Consider the following 20227-nt stretch of genomic DNA (forward strand, 5'->3'; position numbering starts at 1 on the left):
ACCACCCGGGGTCTCCGTTTGTTTTGTAGGTACAGCTCACACTGGATCAGTCTTCGTGTTGTAACTCTCCCGAGGGACTAAAACACCCAAAACATTTGGCGCCGTCTGTGGGGAGAGTAGCTCGAAGATGGTTCAAGAGTCTGTACCACCCCCTAACCGTTTGGGCGATGACCCAGAAGTCTTTACAGACCATGAGGATGAAGATCCTCAAGTCGAAACCTTTACAGCCGATGACGGCTCTCTCAAAATCAAGCGCATCCGGCCCAGAGACACTCTGGAGCAGGGTGCCTCCCAGGCGAGTACAAGCCGACCCCTTGGGAAGCCGGAAGGGGAAACCCATACGGCCGCTGGATCAGCCCCTGTCCCCCGAGATGAACTCATGAGATTCATGACAAGTTTCAAGGGTGAAATTAAAGAGCTGATCACTCAAAGTCGGGCTGGCCCAAGTAAAGGTCAGTCGGCCAGGAAGACTCCTCTGGAGAAGGGGAAGTCAGTCAGAGAACGGCAGTCTACTCCTCATGCAAAGGAGAAGGCAGCCGGGACCATTGATTGGTCCAAGATTCTTCTTCCTAAGAGGAATAACAATAATACCCGCCGGACTCAGCAGCCGGTGGGAAGTAAAAAGTCATCTCTTGATGCCCGGGAAATAATCAACCGGAAGAGAAATCAACAGCTGTCTAAGTCGGCTTCAACGTCGAACTTCCCTGACAGCTTCAACAATTCTTCTGCAGGGAATGCTCTCTCCCTGCATGAGAGCCAGACGGGTGGTAATACCGTCCATTCTGGTCCTCAGATGATTGGAACTATGCCGTATGTACCTACTCAGGTTTACGGTCAGTATCCTCCTCACTTCATGCAACCGGCCCTCTTCGGGGGTTAGGCGGCATATCAAAACGTCCAGCCACTGGACTGGCAGCTCCGTCATCTACGCCTGGGTGAACAACCTTCTGCGTTCACCCGGGAGATAACCGAGGCGGCACATCCGACCAAGGTTAAGAATGTGTTGGTGGGTACCTATGATGGTACTACCAACCCGGAAGATCACCTTATGGCATACACCAACCTCATGTATCTACAGGGGTTGGACGACACCACCTGGTGTCGATGCTTCCCGGCTACATTGAAGGGCATTGCCCAACAATGGTTTGGCAACTTGCCAGCCGGGTCCATTGACAGTTTCAGGAAGCTCACCTTCCTGTTTGCCTCCAACTTCTCAATGAACATCCCTGCTAAGAAAACAAGCCTTGATTTGAGCATTGTTAAGCAGGGGGAGAGAGAAGGGTTGCGCTCCTATGTCAGGCGGTTCAATCTGATCAGAATTCAGATTCAAGGACTGTCTGACGAGGTAGCTTTTACAGACTTCTTCAAGGGTCTGAGAGACGGGTCGACCTTTAAGTTCGACCTAGTCAGAAAAGGGGTTTTTCACCTTACAGGCGGCCCTGAGGAAGGCGGAAAGCTACATTCAAGCTACCGACCTCTGCTCGCCTGGTAACCATTTGGACTCCAAGAAGTCCGACAAGCAGAAAGACAGCCGGCCTGCTCAGCCGGCCAGAAATAAAGAAGAGAGCAAGAAAAGAAAAGAAATCTGGGCGGTTAATGATTTTGACCAGCCGTCCCAGAAGAAAAAGAAGGAGTTTAAACCGTACGTCCCCAAGTACGAGTTTAATAAAGACTGCAACTCCATCCTCATGGAGGTAAAGGACCGGTTGTCCATTAAAAAGCCGAATCCAATGAAGAGTTATGTTCAGTCACGGAACAAAAATAAATTCTGTCAGTTCCATGAGGAGGTCGGCCATGATACCAACGACTGCTTCAGTCTTCAGCGGGCGTTGGACCGTCTGGCTGACAAAGGGTTGTTGAAGTCCTACATTTCCAAGTCCCCAGCCGGGGCAAAAAAGAAAAACAAGGGTCAGTCCTCCAAGACTACCCCCCAGCCTGCTAGTAGCTCGGATACCGACAAGGAGCCGGTCTACACAATAGCAGGCGGGTTCTCCTGTGGTGGCCCTACCATCCGGGGCACCAAGAGCCATCTTCGAAAGATGGACAAGGATGATGATGAGCAGGCGTCTGCAAGCACCTCCTTCCCAGACGTCTTGATCACTGAGAAAAACAAATGCAGCATCCGCCGTCCACATGATGACCCGGTCGTCATTGAATGTAAGGTTGCCAACCAGCTGGTTGGAAGAATCCTTATTGACACCGGCAGCTCATCAGACATCACCAGCCTCCGGTGCTTGCAAAAGCTGAAATACAACGTCAGCAGCATGCATCCGGTCACCCACCCCTTGGTTGGTTTTGGGGGTGGGATGGTCTACCCAGCCGGAAGAATTGACTTACCCATCCGGCTGGGAGAGAAGGGCCAAGGACGACATATTGTCGTCAGATTCTTAGTCGTTGAGGAGTTGACCGCCTACAACATTATCCTTGGCCGGCCAACCCTCAACGTAGCCAAGGCAGTAATCATCCCGTCTCTCATGCTCATCAAGTATGAGAGGGATGACGGCACTGTTGGTTCCCTGAATGGGGATCAGAAGACGGCCCGAGAGTGCTATCTCTCAGCCGTCAGAGACACTGTGGCCCTAGGCGGCCAGGAACCAATAGACCTTGACAATGTCAAGGATGTCGATCCATCACCAGCCCCACTAGCATCCGGGAAGAAAAGAAAGGCACCTCTGCTGGTGGAGGTGAAGAAAGAGAAGAAATAGCAATCACTGACCGGTGAACGGTCAGATGAGCTCCGTCCCCAACCGGCTGGTGAAAACATTGATCTCGTTCTGGATGACAGCCGTCCAGAACGTACTGTAAAGGTGGGGACGGTTGCTCATGCTACCTTGGGTGCAAGCCTGCACCTTCTGCTGAAGGAATTCAAAGACATTTTTGCCTTTGAAGTGGAAGAGATGCCAGGCGTTAGCCCGGATCTCGCTGTCCACAAACTCGCCGTAGACCCCAAAAAGAAGCCCATCCGGCAAAAGAAAAGAAACCACGGTGAGGAAAGAAGTCAGGCGGCAACTGCCGAAGTCAAAAAGCTGCTAGACGCAAAGTTCATTCGGCCTTGTAACTTCCCCAACTGGGTGGCCAATATGGTTCTTGTTAAGAAACCGAATGGGACCTGGCGCATGTGTGTTGATTACACAGACCTCAACAAGGCGTGTCCAAAGGACAGTTACCCGCTTCCAAAGATCGACAATCTGGTCGATTCTACAACCGGCACTACAACAAAATAAAGCAAAGGTAATAGTGAAAAACCATTGCCTAATATAAAAAAAAGTGTTGCCTTGTAGCTAAGGCAACACATATGAGACGTAGTATATGCCCCCGTTGTCTATTCATAAGGCAACACATTTTTATTCAAAGGCAACAATTTTGAAAACCAAGGTAAAATAATACATAAGGCAACACTTTTACAAAGACAACAAATGAAAAATGTTGCCATCTAAGGAGACAATTCAAAAATGTTTCTAAATGTTGCCACTCCCAAGCATTTAGTAGGTTGTAAGGATCGAACTTGTGACCTCAAAGTCACAAGGTGACTTCACCACCAACTCCACCAAACTACACACACACACACACACACACACACACACACACACACACACACACACACACTCGCCATAAAAGCAATATCTTAAATTATGTTGTCTTTTTAATATAAATGTTGCCGTAGATGGAAACATAGATATTAATGTTACATTTTCAAGCAATAGTTTTGTTATTGTTATCTTTTCATGCAACAATTATTATGTTTGTTGTCTTAGACTAGAAAAAGGTAACACTTTAAGCGACTGTAGCCTTATATATTCTAGAGCAACACTTTTTTATCTGTTACTTTAGTTCAAGGTAACAAATAAATATTGTTGCTTTAGATTACTAAGAGTATCATTTCTGTAAGTGTTGCAATCTTAAGTGTTGCCTATTCTCTTTTTTTTTTTTTTAGTGCGGTCACGCCTTGATGAGCTTTATGGATGCCTACTCCGGCTTCCATCAGATACCCCTGTGGAAAAAGGATCAAGAGAAGACGGCCTTCGTCACTGATCAGGGGTTATTCTGTTATACTGTGATGCCGTTTGGCTTGAAAAATGCGCCTGCCACTTTCCAACGGATGATTAATACGGTCTTCATTAATCAAATTGGGAGAAATGTGGAAGCGTACATTGATGACATGATAGTCAAATCCAAGCTACAAACGGATCACCTTGCTGATCTCCGAGAAACATTCACCACCCTCATGCGGCATAAGGTCATGTTAAATCCAAAGAAATGCGTCTTTGGTGTTGATTCTGGGAAGTTTCTCGGATTCTTGATTGATCAAAGGGGGATAGAGGCTAACCCCGAAAAGATACAGGCGGTGATAGACATGAAGTCACCCCATTCTGTCAAGGAAGTGCAGAGACTCACCGGTTGTCTGGCCGCCTTGGGGAGGTTCCTCAGCCGGTCAGGCGACAAATGCCTTTACTTCTTCCAAGCAATCAGGAAGAAGACCAGATTTGAATGGGGGGATGATGCTGAGGCGGCATTCCAGAGGTTGAAAGAGCATTTACATTCTCTACCTAGGTTGGTCAGTCCTTTGCCTAGGGAGACGTTGTACATGTATTTAGCCGTCTCAGATCATGCCCTCAGTGCCGTTCTCCTTGCTGAGCGAGACGGCGTGCAGCTCCCGGTTTACTTCATTAGCCATGTTCTTAAAAATTCTGAACTCCGGTACCCCATGGTTGAAAAATTTGGCCTTGCTTTGTATATGGCATTCAAAAAACTGAAGCCTTACTTTTTGGCACATCCGGTGGTGATTTACACCGACCAGCCACTCAAGCGGCCAATGTCTACCTTGGAGTCATCCGGGAGAATGTTGAAATGGGTTATTGAAATGCAAAGCCTTGAAATTACTTACGAACCAAGAAAGGCAGTGAAAGGTCAGGCGTTTGCCGACTTCATTGTTGAAATGACCCGTCCGGTGGCTCCGGATAATCTTGATCAGGTTTGGAAAGTATACGTAGACGGGAGCTCTACAAAGAACAGCTGTGGTGCAGGCGTAATCTACGAGTCTCCTGAAGGGGACAGATTTGAGTATGCACTACGCTTCAAGTTTCAGGCCTCTAACAATGAGGCGGAATATGAAGCCCTGCTAGCCGGCATTCGCATGTGTAAGGCGGCAGGGGCCATGAAAATTGACGCCTACTCTGATTCCCAATTGGTTGTTAGCCAGTATGAGGGAAGCTATGAGGCTACTCATCCGGCTATGATCAAATATCTTCAGGCAGTTAAAGAAGAGGTCGGGGCACTTGAGGAATTCCGGCTGAATCAAGTGCCTGGGTCGGAAAACAACCAGGCGGATGCATTGTCAAAACTGGCGTCTTCCGCCTGCCATGATACGCCTCGGTCAGTCTTTTGGGAAGTTCTTGAAAAGAGAAGCATCTATGAAGACCCCATTGGAATTCTGGACCGAAGCTCTACCTGGATGGATGGCATCCGGGCTTACCTCTCAGACGGTACACTTCCTGATTCGCCACAGGAGGCAGCCGTCCTGAAGAAGCGAGCTGCAAGCTTCGAGTTAAAAAATGGAGAACTCTTCAAGACGGGGTTTCTTAAGCCCCTATTGAAGTGTGTCACCCCTGAAAAGGGGAAGGAAGTTCTTGAATACCTGCACTCGGGATTCTGCGCCTCCCACATAGGCGACAGGTCCCTAGCCGTCAGAGCCAGACGACATTATTTTTTGCCTACTCTTGAGGCAGACGCCAAGGAGTTGGTAAAGAAATGTGACAAGTGCCAAAAATTTGGCAGACTTATTCACCGTCCGGCTACTGATCTGACGGTCATCCACAGCCCTATCCCGTTTGCAAAATGGGGCATGGACATTTTAGGTCCTTACACGCCTGCTCCAGGCGGAAAGCGCTACATCCTGGTGGCTGTGGATTATTTCACCAAGTGGGTGGAGGCTGAGGCGGTTAAAAATATCAAGACCTCAGACGTGATTTCCTTCATTTGGAAAAACATTATCACCCGGTATGGGGTACCTATGTCTATGGTGTTTGATAATGGTCCTCAGTTTGAGACGCCTCAGCTAAAAACTTGGTTGGGAGATCAGGGGATCTCAAGCTATTTTGCATCTGTCGGCCGGCCCCAAGCAAATGGCCAAGTTGAAGCCTTCAACAAACTCATCTCAGACGACATTAAGAAGAAAATAGAAAGAGCCGGTGGCTTATGGGCAGAAGAGTTAATCCATGTCCTATGGGCCATCCGGACAACATCAAAGGGGGCAACCGGTGAAACCCCATTTCTCATGGTTTACGGTGCTGAAGCCGTCTTGCCCATCGAACATTACGAGCCAACTCTCAGAATCATGCTATATGATGAAAAGGCAAACTGGGAAGCAATGCGCCCGGCATTGGATTCACTCCCAGAACGCAGGGGAAATGCCGCCTTGCGTCATGAGATTTACCGTCTGAGAATGACTAGAGCCTACAACAAAAAAGTACACAAGCGTCCCTTGAAAGTTGACGACTTAGTGTTACGAAAAATGGAGGCAACCGGTAGGGCCAATGAGCTGGGGAAGCTAACTCCAAATTGGGAAGGCCCCTACCGGATCTATGAAAAAGTAAAAGACGGCACCTACCGCCTGGAAACTCCAGACGGCAGGCGCCTGCCTAGAACTTGGAATGTAGACAATCTGAAAAAGTACTACTTCTGAGAATGTAAGTTTTTTGTAAACGGTGAGTCAATTAATGAAGATTCAGACTTTGTTTGCAAAATTGATTTGTTGTTTTTTTATTATCCGCCTGGGTAATATTCAGGCGGATTCTTCATTTACCTAACTAAGTTTGATACTTAGTAAAGGTTACATTTATTTGACCGCCTGGGTAATACTCAGATGGATCCTTTGTTTATTTAATTAAGTTTGATACTTGGTATGATTCAATAATTGCCTTTCCGTCTGGGTAATACCCAGACAGGCTCGTTTGTTTAAACAACTAAGTTCGATACTTAGTGTAAATTCAATGTTGTAATAACGATCGGCCAATGCTCCGATTAAAAACTAAGCACAAAAACGCTTAGTGGCTATACAACCGGTCCTAAACAAGACCAAAGGCTAAAATGGCCGGAGGTTGCTCATTTTATAAAATCGCATGTCCCAACATGGACAAAGGCGTCCGACGACACCCCTCCGGGTGCAATCGTCGCAGAGAACAGACTATTTGTCGGTTCTACGTACCCATGCAGACGACAAAAATTGAACGACCGAATGGGTCAACTCATAGCCGTCTGACCAGAATGATCTGTGAAGAACGATCAAGTTACCACATACCGGATGCCCTGGGGCATCAGTCGGTCACCGGCTGAAGTTCTCACTTAGGTTATTTATTCCAAAATTGCACTTTCTATCCCAATTGGGGCAAAAGAGTTGTTCAATGGCTATGAAATCTCTACCAAGACGGACAAACGCCGTCTGGGTAGTGACTGGAACGCCTATTGGTGTACGGCTGTGCACTTGGTTTGGGGCAATCACTACTGTGATTGATTGACTTACAAACATATCATGCTCTTTGCAGCATCAGACGTTTCCAAGTCAATCAACCAACTCCACTTGAAACCAATCACACAGCCGTCCAGGGGCAAGGACAGCCAGGCTTTTGATAAGTTAGGAAAAAATGAAAAATTAAAATTCGCAAAAATTGAAAATCAGACGCAAACGCAAAATGATCAAAACCGACTCAGTCGGTGCATTCCATAAAAGTCCACCCAACCAAACGGTTGTAGTGGATCAAATGTTAACCGAACCCCGTCCGGGAGAAAAGAGAAATTGTTAATTAACCCGGCTTCACAGCCGGTAAATACAAACATACTCGGCACGCAGGCCGGAAAAGTAAGTTTTGGCATACTGCTACAGAAAAGAAAAAATAAAAAACAGAGATTGGCATACTGCCGCTGAAAAATCACTTCTGGCCTGCAGGCGGCTCCTCCTGGTCATCTTCCTCGTCATCTGAGGGAATCTCTTGTGCTACACCCGGATCAGGTAGCTCAGGCGCGGGGGGCTCATTATTGGCGTTAACCCAGGCGTCGAAGGACTCAGGCTCTGGCTCACCCTTCTCTCTCAAGTACACCACGTCTTCGGCGTACCTGTGAGCCAGTGCCCAGATGCCATAATCCGCGTCTGGGTACAAGGCAGCCTAGGCGATCTTCATACGGGCGTCATTGTCAGCGTCACTCTCAGCAACCAGGCGGTTTTAATCCGCCTCCAGGGTTGCTGCAAAGTTTTTCTGAGCCTGAGCAGCCTCCTTCTCCAGCCTCTCAACCTTGGTCTTCATTTTGGTGTTCTCTTCAGAAACACCTTGAAGTGTGCCAAGGTCCGCCTGGGCCTTCTTGAGCGCCTCATTATCCTTCTTGAGGCTCTCATCCGCTTTCTTCTGGGCCTCCTCCGCCTTCTTCTGGGTCGTCTCAGCATCGCCTGCCCGTTGGTTGGCCATCTTCAGATCCGCCTCCAACTGCTGGATTTTTTACGCCTGTGTCATTATGATTGCTTTAGTTTCAAGTTCATTTACGATAGTTGAGTATAAAGCAACATTATCAGTGTCTGTGGCGGACTTCTTGGCCCTTTTTACCTCTTCCCGTTTGCGGGAATAAGGACGTTTGAGCCCGTCCACCCGCAGCATAGCCTGCAAAAAAGCAAGCGGTATGAGTATTGCAGGCGGGATAAAACACTTGGAAAAAATAAAATTGACAAGTTTCTTACCTCATCTAGAAGGGACAGAATGCGTTCCAGGTTGAACGTCTCTATCCCAGGGATGTTGTCTTTATCCCTCTTCCGGACGGCGTCAAGCATGGCCTTGGCATGCTTCTGGACGTCTGGCCAGCGGGTTGATTGATCTGCACCACAATCAATACGTGATGAGTGCGAAACTAAGGCAGCACCTATTTGTTGCCGACCGTCTGAAGATGACGTCTGTTAAGAGTGGGATTTCACCCGCAAAGGCCACCCCAGCTCAAGCGGGGATTCAAAAGGGTTCTTACCTTCAGAGCCAGCCAAGCGGGAACCGCTTGCAGGCGTGGTGAACCCCCCGGTCGCTGTTACGGGGTTGACGAGGTCGAGGCCCAGGCTGCCGCCTACACTCTCGATTCGCCCCGCTATCCGTATTTGTTGATTCCCGACTGAGGCGTCAGGAGTTGAGGCGGAGGTGGATTTCTTCGTTTTGTTGAGAACGGTGGGGGTTTCCTCCCTAGCCCGTTTGAGATTTTTCTCAAACGTCTTCCCTACCTCTCCTCCATGTGAAAATAACCAAGTTAAAGTTAGCATCCGGGGAAAATAATCGTTGAGACCAATCTAAGACAGGGTCAGGCGTTTCTACCTTGGCCTTGAGTTCGGCCGTAGCTTTCTTCGCAAGCGCCTTGCGGATGACTGCAGAGGACCGCTTAGGAGTCTTCTCCGTCTGCACATGTTTAATGCTTCTTCTGCAAAAAAGAGAGATTGTTCAATATCATAAATAAATTCTGATACAAAAATACTACAGACGGATATAAACTCAGGCGCATACGTTTGTTAAACATGTGTCCTAGCCCGCAGGCGGCTAGGAAACACTCGTCCCTGAACCAGGCGCTCTTGGGGATCCAGTTCTTGGGGACTTTTATTGTTTCCCCGGTTGACAAGGTCGTGTCTGTGAGGCCGAAAAAGTCTGCCTCAATGATCTTGTCAAAATCTTCCTTTGGGATCCGGGGAAAAGCGCACTTCCGGCCCATCAAGTCGGGCTTCTTATTGTACTGACGGAATTCATAATTCTCCCATCTACTGGGAGCTGACATCAGGTAGAACCTGTGCTTCCAGCCGTCGAATTTCGAGACCTTGTCCAAGGTAATCATGTATTGGGGATGCGTGGTTAGAGTGTACCACGCCCTCCAGCCGCCTGGGCTTCTGCTAAGATAATGCATACTAGCAAAAGCCTCCCAGCCGGGGTTAAGCCCCTGGAACTCGCAGGCGGCAACATACCCCAGAATGTTTGTCCAAGAGTTGGGGGTAAGTTGCCAGACTCCGAGGTCGTAGCCTCTCAATATTGCCTTCACCGCCTGGTGAAGGGGGAAGCGAAGACCAGCCTTGAACGCCGCCTCATAACAACCGAAATAGCTGTTGGCGTTCTCTTGATCATCCTCCCAGGCGATGGTGCCATCCTCAGGCGGCACCCGGATTCTATACCCGTCTCCTAACGGGTGCATTTGCGTAAAGTTTTTTAAGTTCTCCTCCATTTGGATCCGGTCCTTGGAGGAGACGTGAATGTTGAAGGGATCGTCCTTCTCGTTCCCCTTCTTCCTTTCTTCCTCCTCGCTATCCTCAAGCGGGGGTAAGTCGTCGCTGCTCTCAAGGTTGAGGCGGAGCTGTCGCTCTCCGTCTCCTCCTCATTCTGGGTCAAAGGGGCTGAGGCGGCCTCATCGCCGCCTTGGTCGCACTCTTCCAGAAAGGAATCTGCTGGAGTTGAAGGGGCGCGCGGAGGGGATCTCTCCAGAGCCGTCTGACCTCCCTGACCAGACGTTTCTCCCTCAGGCGTTTGGCCGCCTGAGCCTTCGCTTCTGTAATTTGGATCAGTTGTCGTCTGCATAGTCCGAGCCATTATGTCCTGCACAGACACATAAATGGTCGGAATCCAAGGCAAAGGGTGGTCCCAACACCCCGAGACGGCACTCCTAGTCCTAGACTCAGCCGTCCCAGGTGACCGGCTGGACTCTAACCTAGGTTGTGTCGTGTGTGTTGGTGATGCATCCATTTATTGCAAGAAATATGTACAAGCGGTGAAACAAGAAAAAGAGCTGAGAGAGGCAGATAGAGACGGTACCTTTGGATTTGATATCTGAAAACGGACGGGTCCGGCTGGGTTGATGGAGTACGAGCTTCCTTGCTTGCGCCTGACTCAAACGGATGACTTCTGCTCTCTCAGAGTTTTCTCTCAAGAAAATTTTTGTAAACGTACAAAATTATGAGGGTAAACGGCTATATATAGAGGGTAAATACGGGGGCATTTCCGTAATTTACTCAGAAGGTGAACGGTTACTTCTTTATGGTAAAATTACCACCAATTAGAGCGTGACACATGTCACAGATGCCACGTGGCGTGCCACGTCACATTTGTGAGGGGCAAATGTTTAGGGTAATTTTACCCCGCCACGTGGTCCAACCAGAGGACGACACGTGTCAGCTTCAGGTTGGCCCAAAGTGGACCAATCTCCGCCTGACACGTGTCACTCCAGAAATTAAGGGAAAAAAGCGGCCTTTAGGCCTAAATCCCGAGAAAGCCGCAAAGCGGCGCAGCCCACCAATGATTAGGGTTCAGTGACCTAATCAGGGGCACAAATCCCAAAGACCCTATAAATAGGGAGAGGTCTTTCTTTTTGAGGGCACGTTTTACCATTTATTACACCTGCATTCTCTCACATCAGAGAAGGACCTGAGCTTGGAATCCGAGCAGATACCCACCTAAATTTCCGTTCTCTTTATTCCTTTTCAAGTTACTAACTTGACCGTCGGAGGCGGAGCTCCAACCACCCGGGGTCTCCATTTGTTTTGCAGGTACAGCTCACACCGGGTCAGTCTTCGTGTTGTAACTCTCCCGAGGGACTAAAACACCCAAAACAGTACTCATTGTCAAAAAAAAAAAAAAAAAAAAAAAAAGTAGGGTAGCTTACCGAGGTTTGGATGAATCTTCATTAAGTAGGTTATACGGGTTAACTTATCTTTGCACAAATCTTCTAGAGTTTGACCAAACATTTTACACAAGGGTTCCACCAATAATTCCATCTTAGAAATTTGGGCAAATCTCCTTAATGTTCCCTTGAACTTTAGGTAGACTACTTCCATCATTTATCAAATTAAAATTAGAGAAAATACAAGTTTATCTCTTTGATAAACAAAACTTGTTTATCACAGGGATAAAAAGTGTTTTTGCGGTTAAAATGAATTTGCCTTAGAACCGCAACTTGAAGTAGTGTTTTATCCCAAAGTATGTAGCGGTTTTACTCCGTGATAAATGGAATTTGTTTATCATGGAGATTAATTAAGACAACCTCTTAAAACTAAACCCATATTGCACACTTGGATTTATGACTTCGAATTCTAACGCCATCTAGCTAATCACGCATCCAAAGGGAGCATTTGAGGCACGTATATAACATACACAATGGACATTATAGCATGCAATGGGAGCTCTTTAGTCTCTTAAACATGCCATAAAATGTATGGTAAATGATTTTAACTCTATTTATACAAAAATTATAAAAAAATGTCATATTCTAACAGTAGACATTAAGACGAATTCTTTTTTTATTTCAGTTAGGGTTTGTTCACTTCAGCTTTAATTTCAGTTCAGCTCCAATCAGTTCAGGTCAGTTCAACTTCAATCAGTTCAGTTCAACTCCTAATTTCCCTCTCTCATAAAATATTCATTTTATCTTGATCTATTCAGTTCAGCTCGGTAAGGGTCTGTTCTCTTCATCTTATTTTCAGTCCAGAATTTAGTTCAACTCCAATAAGTTCAGTTCAGTTATTAATAATTTTCTTTTCTCATAAAATATTCCGTTCAATTCCGCTCCAATGAGTTCAGTTCAGTTCAATCAAAACATGTCCTAAATATGAACCTACCCTTAATCAATTCCCTCTCTCTCCCTCCGTGGCTCCTCCATCCTGTTGTTGTTTGTATGCACCAACACAAAACCAGTTGGTATAGGATTAGAGCAGCAGCTTCAGCAAAAGTAAAGGCGGTGTGTTGTGATCTCAGAAATGGAGTGTTTTCTCTCTCTTCATCCTTCTTCCTTCATTACCATCCCTTCAAAGTCTAAATTCAAACACCATTGTTTCTCCAATCCCAAGCTCCTTCGTATTACTTGCTCTTCATCATCATCTTCTTCTTCTTCTTCAGACTCCTTTGACTCGCTACCTGTCGGCGACAACTCTTCCGGGTTCTGCTCTTTATCCCTTACAATTTGTTGCTATTTTTAATAATTCTGTCTGAATTTTGTCTACTATTTTCAATTAAAAAATTCTGGGAAATTGATGGTTTAATTTGTTGGTATATGATATAGTTTGAACAATTTGAGAAAAGGGTATTTTGATTTGGGTTCATAATTTTATAATGTGAATGAAAATTGAAGTGGGTATTATGAATTTTATGATGATTGAGTCCTCAATTTGATATAGTAATTGTTGTAGCTGTTACAGGAAAAGGGTGTCTTCTAAAATCCATGTATTGTTGTTGGGTTAGAATTGTGCAATTGCTGATTGCTAAGTTTTAATTAAATTGTCACTGAATTTTGTATCTTTTTTAAAATTGGCATTGGATTTTGTGATATTTGTTGAAATTGGCATTGGATTTTATGATGTTTATCGAAATTGCTGTTACAATTTGATATCATTCCACTTGTAAAGTGGGAGTACTTAGTGTAAGACTGTAATTTACTAAGTATAGGGTTCCTTATATCGTAGTAATCATATTGTGCAGCAACTTTTGCATCATAGAGGGACCCGAGACGATCCAGAACTTTGTACAAATGCAGTCACAAGAGATTCAAGATAATATACGGAGTAGGCGTAATAAGATATTTCTTCTGATGGAGGAGGTGAAATTTATAGCTAAATTGTACATGGGTTTGTTCAATGTTACACATTGAACCCCCATTGCTTACACCAATAGAGTAGGAAGAACGCCTAATGGTAATAGTATCAAGTAAAGCTGTTGTATTGATTTTCAATTGTATGTGATTATAGGTAAGGAGACTACGGATACAACAACGTCTCAAGGGGATGAAGGCTACTCATGAGGGTAATATAGATGAGGCAAATGAAATGCCCGAGATTCCTTCATCTATTCCTTTCCTTCCTCATGTGGTAAGTCTTTGGGGAAACAGGCATTGCTAATTTTTTATTTACAATGTAATAAAATGTAAGTTTCGTTTTTATCTTAGGAAAAAATATAGTAATTAGATTGAACAAGTTATATCTTGGATGAGTCTTTATTCACTTCTTATGAAGTGTGACTCTTCAATGTTATCAATTCTCCTAAGCTTCCTGATGTTAATGATTTGAGTTTCATGACGCAGACTCCAAAATCATTGAAGAAACTGTACTTGACGAGCTTTTCATTTATAGCAGGGATCATTGTCTTTGGAGGCCTTATTGCTCCATCTGTAAGCTTATGCCGTTTTCTCATTTTATTCTATTCACAAGTGCTCTCTTGAAAGGTTGGATAATAATCATAATATTGGGAAATATGCTGCATTCCTTTTACTTATAATCAAAACATTGTAAGCTATACGGCAATTATTCCATTGAATAATAATGTCTGGTATCAAGTTGCATGCTTATGAAGCTCACCCAATCACTTAAGTACTTTCAACTTAAATCAATGTTAAAACAGAAAAATCAAATAAAATTCATGTAACTCACGCATATCACCAAGTTTAAATTCTGGTCTTCTGGAACACACTATCAAACTGATTTTGTTCTTTAGATTACTCTGTCCTGTGAGGAAAATGCTTCAACTAAGTCATAATTCGTAGGCTTTTTGAATGCTTTTTCAGCCGGTTGCAGAACTCTTAATTACTTCTTGAGTTTGGTGATATGTTGATAATATTTTTAGTTCTCCATCTTTTTTTTCACTGGCTAGCTGGCTCTGTATAAATTTCTATATGAAGGGAGAGGTGTTTAATCATCATTGTGATTTGAAAACATAGAGCATACTTGACCTTGTGAGATATCAGTTTTTTACTTCACCATTGTAACCATGGAGACTTGTAATCGTCTCTGGCTTGGAAAGGACAAAGGAGACTTATTTCTTTACAGTTTTACTATGGATTACTTGCTGAATGGTTTGTATAAGATCTGAACCTTCTTTATTTTGCAGCTGGAATTAAAATTAGGTATAGGGGGCACGTCTTATGAAGACTTCGTTCGCAGCTTGCATTTGCCACTTCAACTGAGGTATGATTAGAAACAATGCTATATTCTTTATAAGCTTAAAGATCACGCAAATGGCTTTGAGTTGATTCATTTTGTCAAGAGAGTTTAATTTCTTCAGAGCCAAGGATATATTATCAACGTTGTGTTTTGTTAAACCATCAGTGACATTTGTACTGCCATTTTGATCACCAATTTCAGTCAAGTCGATCCCATAGTGGCATCTTTTGCTGGTGGGGCTGTTGGAGTTATTTCAGCTTTGATGTTGATTGAAGTCAACAATGTGGAACAACAAGAGAAGAAAAGATGCAAATATTGCCGTGGATCCGGTACATGTTAACTTATTCTTAAAACATTAAGAGCTCGTTTGGTTGTAATGGGAATCATGGGAAATTATTTCCCTCTTCAAATTCCTTGGAAATTGCCTTAGTTTGTTTGGTTGGCATTAAGGAAATTACAATTCCTAGGAAATTTGAGTCACCTCGGGGGAGGTGGGTAAATGAATTCCCACATTATGTAGGAAATTGAAATTTCCATTTCCTCCATTTTGCACTTTTTTTGGTTAACCAAACAACACCCCAATAGTACATTTCCTAGGAATTTTGAGTGCCTACATAAATTTGGTGCAACCAAACAAGGCCTAAATTTCTGCTCTCTCTCTCTCTCTCTCTCATACAGCATTTTTGACTGGTTAGTGGTTACCCACTTTCCCCTGGTTCCTAATACACAGCAACAAACTGTCTAACTTGGAAAATATACATTTTGATAAGATTGCAATGGTGATGCCTCCTATTCCATCAGATAACTTTCATCTCTTTCTTGATCTTTTTTTTATCTTAGAACTTCCTGTATCCCTTTTTCTAATCTAGGCATCATGAGAATTTGTTTACTGATATTGTTATCAGCTTTGGTATGCTATGGTTAAGTCTTTCTTGTGTTGAATTGTGGACTTATGGCTGGTTGATTCTAACTGAAGGAGTGTGTGAATTACTACTAATGAAGGTTATTGTGCTGAGTATAATGGTAAAGCAAAGTCTTAAAATTTGAAATGCTTTGCTATTCAGGATATGTTACCAGAGTGTCTGTATTTCTCATTTTCAGACATGTCTAATGTCAATCTTGCTTGGTCTCATTGTTGCACGGCATCATTCAGAATTAAAATTTTCATCTTTCTGAAGTAATACATTATCTGTATTGCTTTGTCATTTCTTGTTTCCGTATTTCTTTTGCAGGGTATCTGGCCTGTGCTCGATGTTCTTCTAGTGGTGTGTGCTTAAGGACAGAACCAATTTCGATAAACGGTGATTACAATCGCCCCTTGCGAGTGCCAACTACACAAAGGTGTTCAAATTGTTCAGGTGTAGGAAAGGTATACAATTCTTTAGAATCTTGTGATTGAAATTGTTTTATTTTGCTACGTCTAGGAACACGAGACATTCGTAACATTTCCATTCTCGTTTAATCTTGATTGATCTAACCCACTTCCATTGTGGCTTGTTTTCATAGTCTGCTTATGTCATGTTCAATTAATGTTTTTTTTTTTTTTTTTTTTTTACTTCATATGTTGTTGTTATTTTCTTTTTTTTCCCTTTATTTATCCTTGAGAATTTGAGATTGTCTGAATCTGTACAAGATAGCAACCACGTTGAAATTTGTTGACAGTAGAACCATGCTATAACAATAACAGTACTCTAGTTCCTAAAGATACTTCCACCCTGCTATATGTAAGGAGCACTGCTGCACTGGTGTCCACTGCTTCACCCCAGCAATGGCAGGGAGTGTGTCCTGTTGACCCTATATCTTATAATAGGTGAATGTGCTTAGCAACACATTTCGACTATTCTATACATTATAATCTAGGAAAGTTTGCCAAAAACCTCCTTACCAAAACACTTTTTTTTTTTGTAAGAAACTACTTTATAAATTTTTTTTTTAAGAACACACCTTTTTTTTTTTTGGCAAGAACACACTTTATGCCGAAATCTGACCTTTGACCTTGCAATCCAGCATTGACTTGGTCACTTGAGGGGTGCATGATCTCTTAAAACCACCCTTTTTTAATTCCTCCCCCCCCCCCCCCCCAACAAACACCACCTCACTTGCCACCCTCACCAACACCACCAGCAAAGTAAATAACTTTAGTGTCCACCCACTGGCAAATGGTTGAATTACATGTGGTCCAAGGATTTTTTTTTTTAAGAAGGGATTTAAATAGCCTAGGGGTTCACAGTTAGGCCTTGTCCAAGCCAATTTCATTACTATACAAAAAAATACTACCTAATAAGGTTGCTTCCTCCAGCATCATGCTAAACTGGCTGATACGTTCCTAAAGGCATGATGAGGCTTTATTTGTGGCACATTATCCATCTGCTTCTTGGTTATAGTCTGAAACAAGCATTTAAACTTGTTTGGTTGCATTTAGCAGCTTAATTTCCTCGCGTAAAGTGGAGGGCCTATGCCATGAACCTTGTTCTTGTGCTAGCTTTATATCAACAAGGGTTGTAAATTTTTTCTCTTTGTTTAACATTGATATATAGTAAACTCTCGGGTTTTATCAGAAGCTTATAATATTGACCACATTTGGCTGGATATTAATGTATATGAATCCTTTTTTGATTTCAGGTAATGTGTCCTACTTGCCTTTGTACTGGGATGATAATGGCAAGTGAACATGATCTACGAATAGAACCATTCGAATAAGATGGGACATTAACGCAGGTGTTTAGGACTATCCGATTGGTGTTCTTTTTATGAGCACTTGTAAATTTATAAAAGTGCTTTAATAACCCAAAAGCAATCCCGGAAGTAGAGGGTGATACCAGTGTGTAAGATTTGGTTGTATGACACCAATTTTTTTTTTCTTTTTGATCTATCAAACGACTGGTTGTAACAAAGCATGTTCACACAGTTACTTAAAAAGAAATTTTGATACAGCAGCTGAAAAAACACTCTTTCTCAATTCAGGCTGCACTGACATTTCTCAACATTTCAGCTGAGTTTTGCAATGATGATTAAAAATTTGCATCTATAGTAACAGCGATAACATGATATCAAAGGCTAAAACAAGCTTAATACTGCTATGAACAAATAATTAAATGATGTTCATCTTGTGTTTCTTTTTCGATCCCTTCTTTTTCATGAGATGTTCCTCTTCAACCAAAAAAAAGTTAGCATTCCTATCTTCATAACATAAGGAGGTTCTGTACACAGACATGGGCATTTCCGCACTGCTTCACAATGCTAATTTCCATTGTATCCAAATCAACAGTTGCAACTAGCGAATAAGAAAGATGCACAAACACTTCCTTTAAGCTCATCGAATAACAAATAGGTCTGTCCATTCCCGTGTAACCATATAACTTGGGAATGGAAAATAACTTGATCCAAGATCCAGCTGCGCCATATTCTTTCATTACCCAAAAACTTGTGCCACAATTAAACGCGCTGACAGAAAGACACAAGCTACCATCAAGTAATCCCAGGAACATGTGAACAAGGTCTGTGGAATCGAAATTAGGCATTGGCAGAGTACTAAAACGTTCATCCCTTAAATTAAAGGCAACAATAGGCCGTGGTACTCTCGCTTCAGTTACTTCATTCTTAAATATACCGCCATTCCAATGGATGGCATCATTAAGAAAGACACAATACTTAAGATTGTAATAAAAATCGTAAGGAACACTAGGACTAGCCGCCTTTCTCCATGAATTATTCTTCATACTATAAACCATAACATCACTCTCGATAGATCTCATTTTCCCATTAAAATTCCGAATAATCCTCACACACCTATAGTCCCGAGAGATGCTTTCATAACCGAACCCATAATTGACCTTCGATCGAGGATAACAAAATTGCGGGCTTACAGGCAACAACGGGACTGTTAAATAGGTTTGAGTGGTTGGGTTGTAAATTACAAGGGGGTGTATAGAATCATAACTCTGGAGACAAAGCAATCCATTACACGATACCACCACATCAAAACTGCAATTAGCACCAGGGGTACGGCTCTTAAACGGATTAACAAGGGGAATCGGATTATCAAATGTGTCGAAATCACTCAAATAGAGGCTGCGATTTTGGTAAACAAAGTGATGATTAGTTTTGGTGGCTAGTGATCGTTCTAAATGGAGGTCAACAAATTCAGAGCTGTTAATCAAATTATACCATAGCTTGCATACAATCTTGAATCGTAACAGAGATTTTGCAGGCAATCGTAACAGAATATCAACAATTAAATCCACAGGAAAAGACATATTACTGTAATGCGATTCCAAATAGACTAAGGGGTTGATAAACAACGCCCTCAAATCTCCAAGTAATGCCCACAAAATAAAAGGTTGTCGTGAAAAATAGACAAATCTATGGTTAAGATGATTTAAACTAACAGAGAAATTCAAAGTAAGAGAAACTAAGAGAAAGAGATCACCAGAAATCTGGAATATAGGATTAAAGGAAGATTTGGATGACAATTTATGATTTTATGAGAGAAAAGTATTCTACTGAAGTATTGAATTGAAGAGAGAGAAAGTTGTTGGAGCCAAGTAACTCTCCACTTCCCTTTATTCTTGATTAATTAATTTACCCAGTCTTCCAGGCCGTCGTGGATTTCTTCAAGCTCCAACCGCGTATTATAGAGCATATGCCCTTGACCTGTACATAAAATATAGTTAGTGTGGTTGACATTCCAAACGCATCTCCTGCCATTGGACGTTGCCTGCCTGTAAGTCGAGTGCTAAAGGTTGCTTGGGTACACTGTCCTCTTCCCTGAATGATTTCTCCAATCGCGTATTCTACAGAATATCAACAAGCAATTCTACAGGAAAAGGCATATTCAATATTATGCAATTCAAATTAGGGTTTATGAGAGACTAATTAATCGTGAAAAATAGACAAATCTAGGGTTTAGATGATTTAAAGTAAAATAGAAATTCAAAGCAAGCGAAAAGTAGAGAGAAGGAGATTACCAGAAAATCTGGAAAATAAGATTAAAGGAAGATTTGGATGACAATTTAGGAGAGAGAAGGATTCTACCATGAATTGAAGAGAGAAAATTTTGTTGGAGTATCGCTCCACTCCCCTTTATTTGATGATTTACCCACTCATCCATTGTCGTGAGTCGTGACAGATTAATTGTTTTAATAGTCTACTAGGCTGTTTATCGATCCAAGACCGGACCTGATCGGCCCGGATTGGATCGAAAATTAGAATTTTAAGAACTACTGATTAAGCTAGGACCGAACCTGGACCATACTGAAAAAATCGGTCTAAAACCCGAATCGGACCGCTTTGTACCGATTTAAGAATTTT

General features: G+C 43.2%; 2 protein-coding genes across 2 annotated transcripts; one reads left to right on the plus strand and one right to left on the minus strand.

Annotated features, from left to right (window-relative positions):
• The first annotated feature begins 12614 nt into the window (after positions 1-12614).
• LOC145623745 (protein ORANGE-LIKE, chloroplastic-like) lies at positions 12615-17876 on the plus strand. Its single transcript, XM_081676609.1, has 8 exons — positions 12615-12924; positions 13464-13581; positions 13730-13849; positions 14062-14148; positions 14865-14941; positions 15119-15246; positions 16150-16286; positions 17540-17876. Exons 1-8 carry the CDS (start codon positions 12746-12748, stop codon positions 17615-17617), a joined length of 924 nt encoding a protein of 307 aa, XP_081532735.1. The 5' UTR covers positions 12615-12745; the 3' UTR covers positions 17618-17876.
• Positions 17877-17953: 77 nt separating this feature from the next.
• Positions 17954-20028, minus strand: LOC145623744 (F-box protein CPR1-like). The gene is made up of 2 exons (XM_081676608.1): positions 19885-20028; positions 17954-19733 (listed from the first exon to the last, which is right to left on the minus strand). The coding sequence occupies exon 2, from the start codon at positions 19171-19173 to the stop codon at positions 18100-18102; it is 1074 nt and encodes a 357-aa protein (XP_081532734.1). The 5' UTR covers positions 19174-19733; positions 19885-20028; the 3' UTR covers positions 17954-18099.
• Positions 20029-20227: the final 199 nt, after the last annotated feature.

The sequence above is a fragment of the Chenopodium album genome, chromosome 3, assembly GCF_948465745.1.
Source record: "Chenopodium album chromosome 3, dcCheAlbu1.1, whole genome shotgun sequence".
NCBI lineage: Eukaryota > Viridiplantae > Streptophyta > Magnoliopsida > Caryophyllales > Amaranthaceae > Chenopodium > Chenopodium album.

What these genes read in the sequence shown, in the direction of transcription:
- LOC145623745 (XM_081676609.1), top strand. Translation starts at nt 12,746, where the DNA reads ATGGAGTGTTTTCTCTCTCTTCATCCTTCTTCCTTCATTACCATCCCT. An exon ending in GAGGCCTTATTGCTCCATCT is followed by an intron (nt 14,149 to 14,864) that starts GTAAGCTTATGC and finishes TTTATTTTGCAG; the next exon opens with CTGGAATTAAAATTAGGTAT. An exon ending in CATTTGCCACTTCAACTGAG is followed by an intron (nt 14,942 to 15,118) that starts GTATGATTAGAA and finishes CACCAATTTCAG; the next exon opens with TCAAGTCGATCCCATAGTGG.
- LOC145623744 (XM_081676608.1), bottom strand. Translation starts at nt 19,173, where the DNA reads ATGTCTTTTCCTGTGGATTTAATTGTTGATATTCTGTTACGATTGCCT.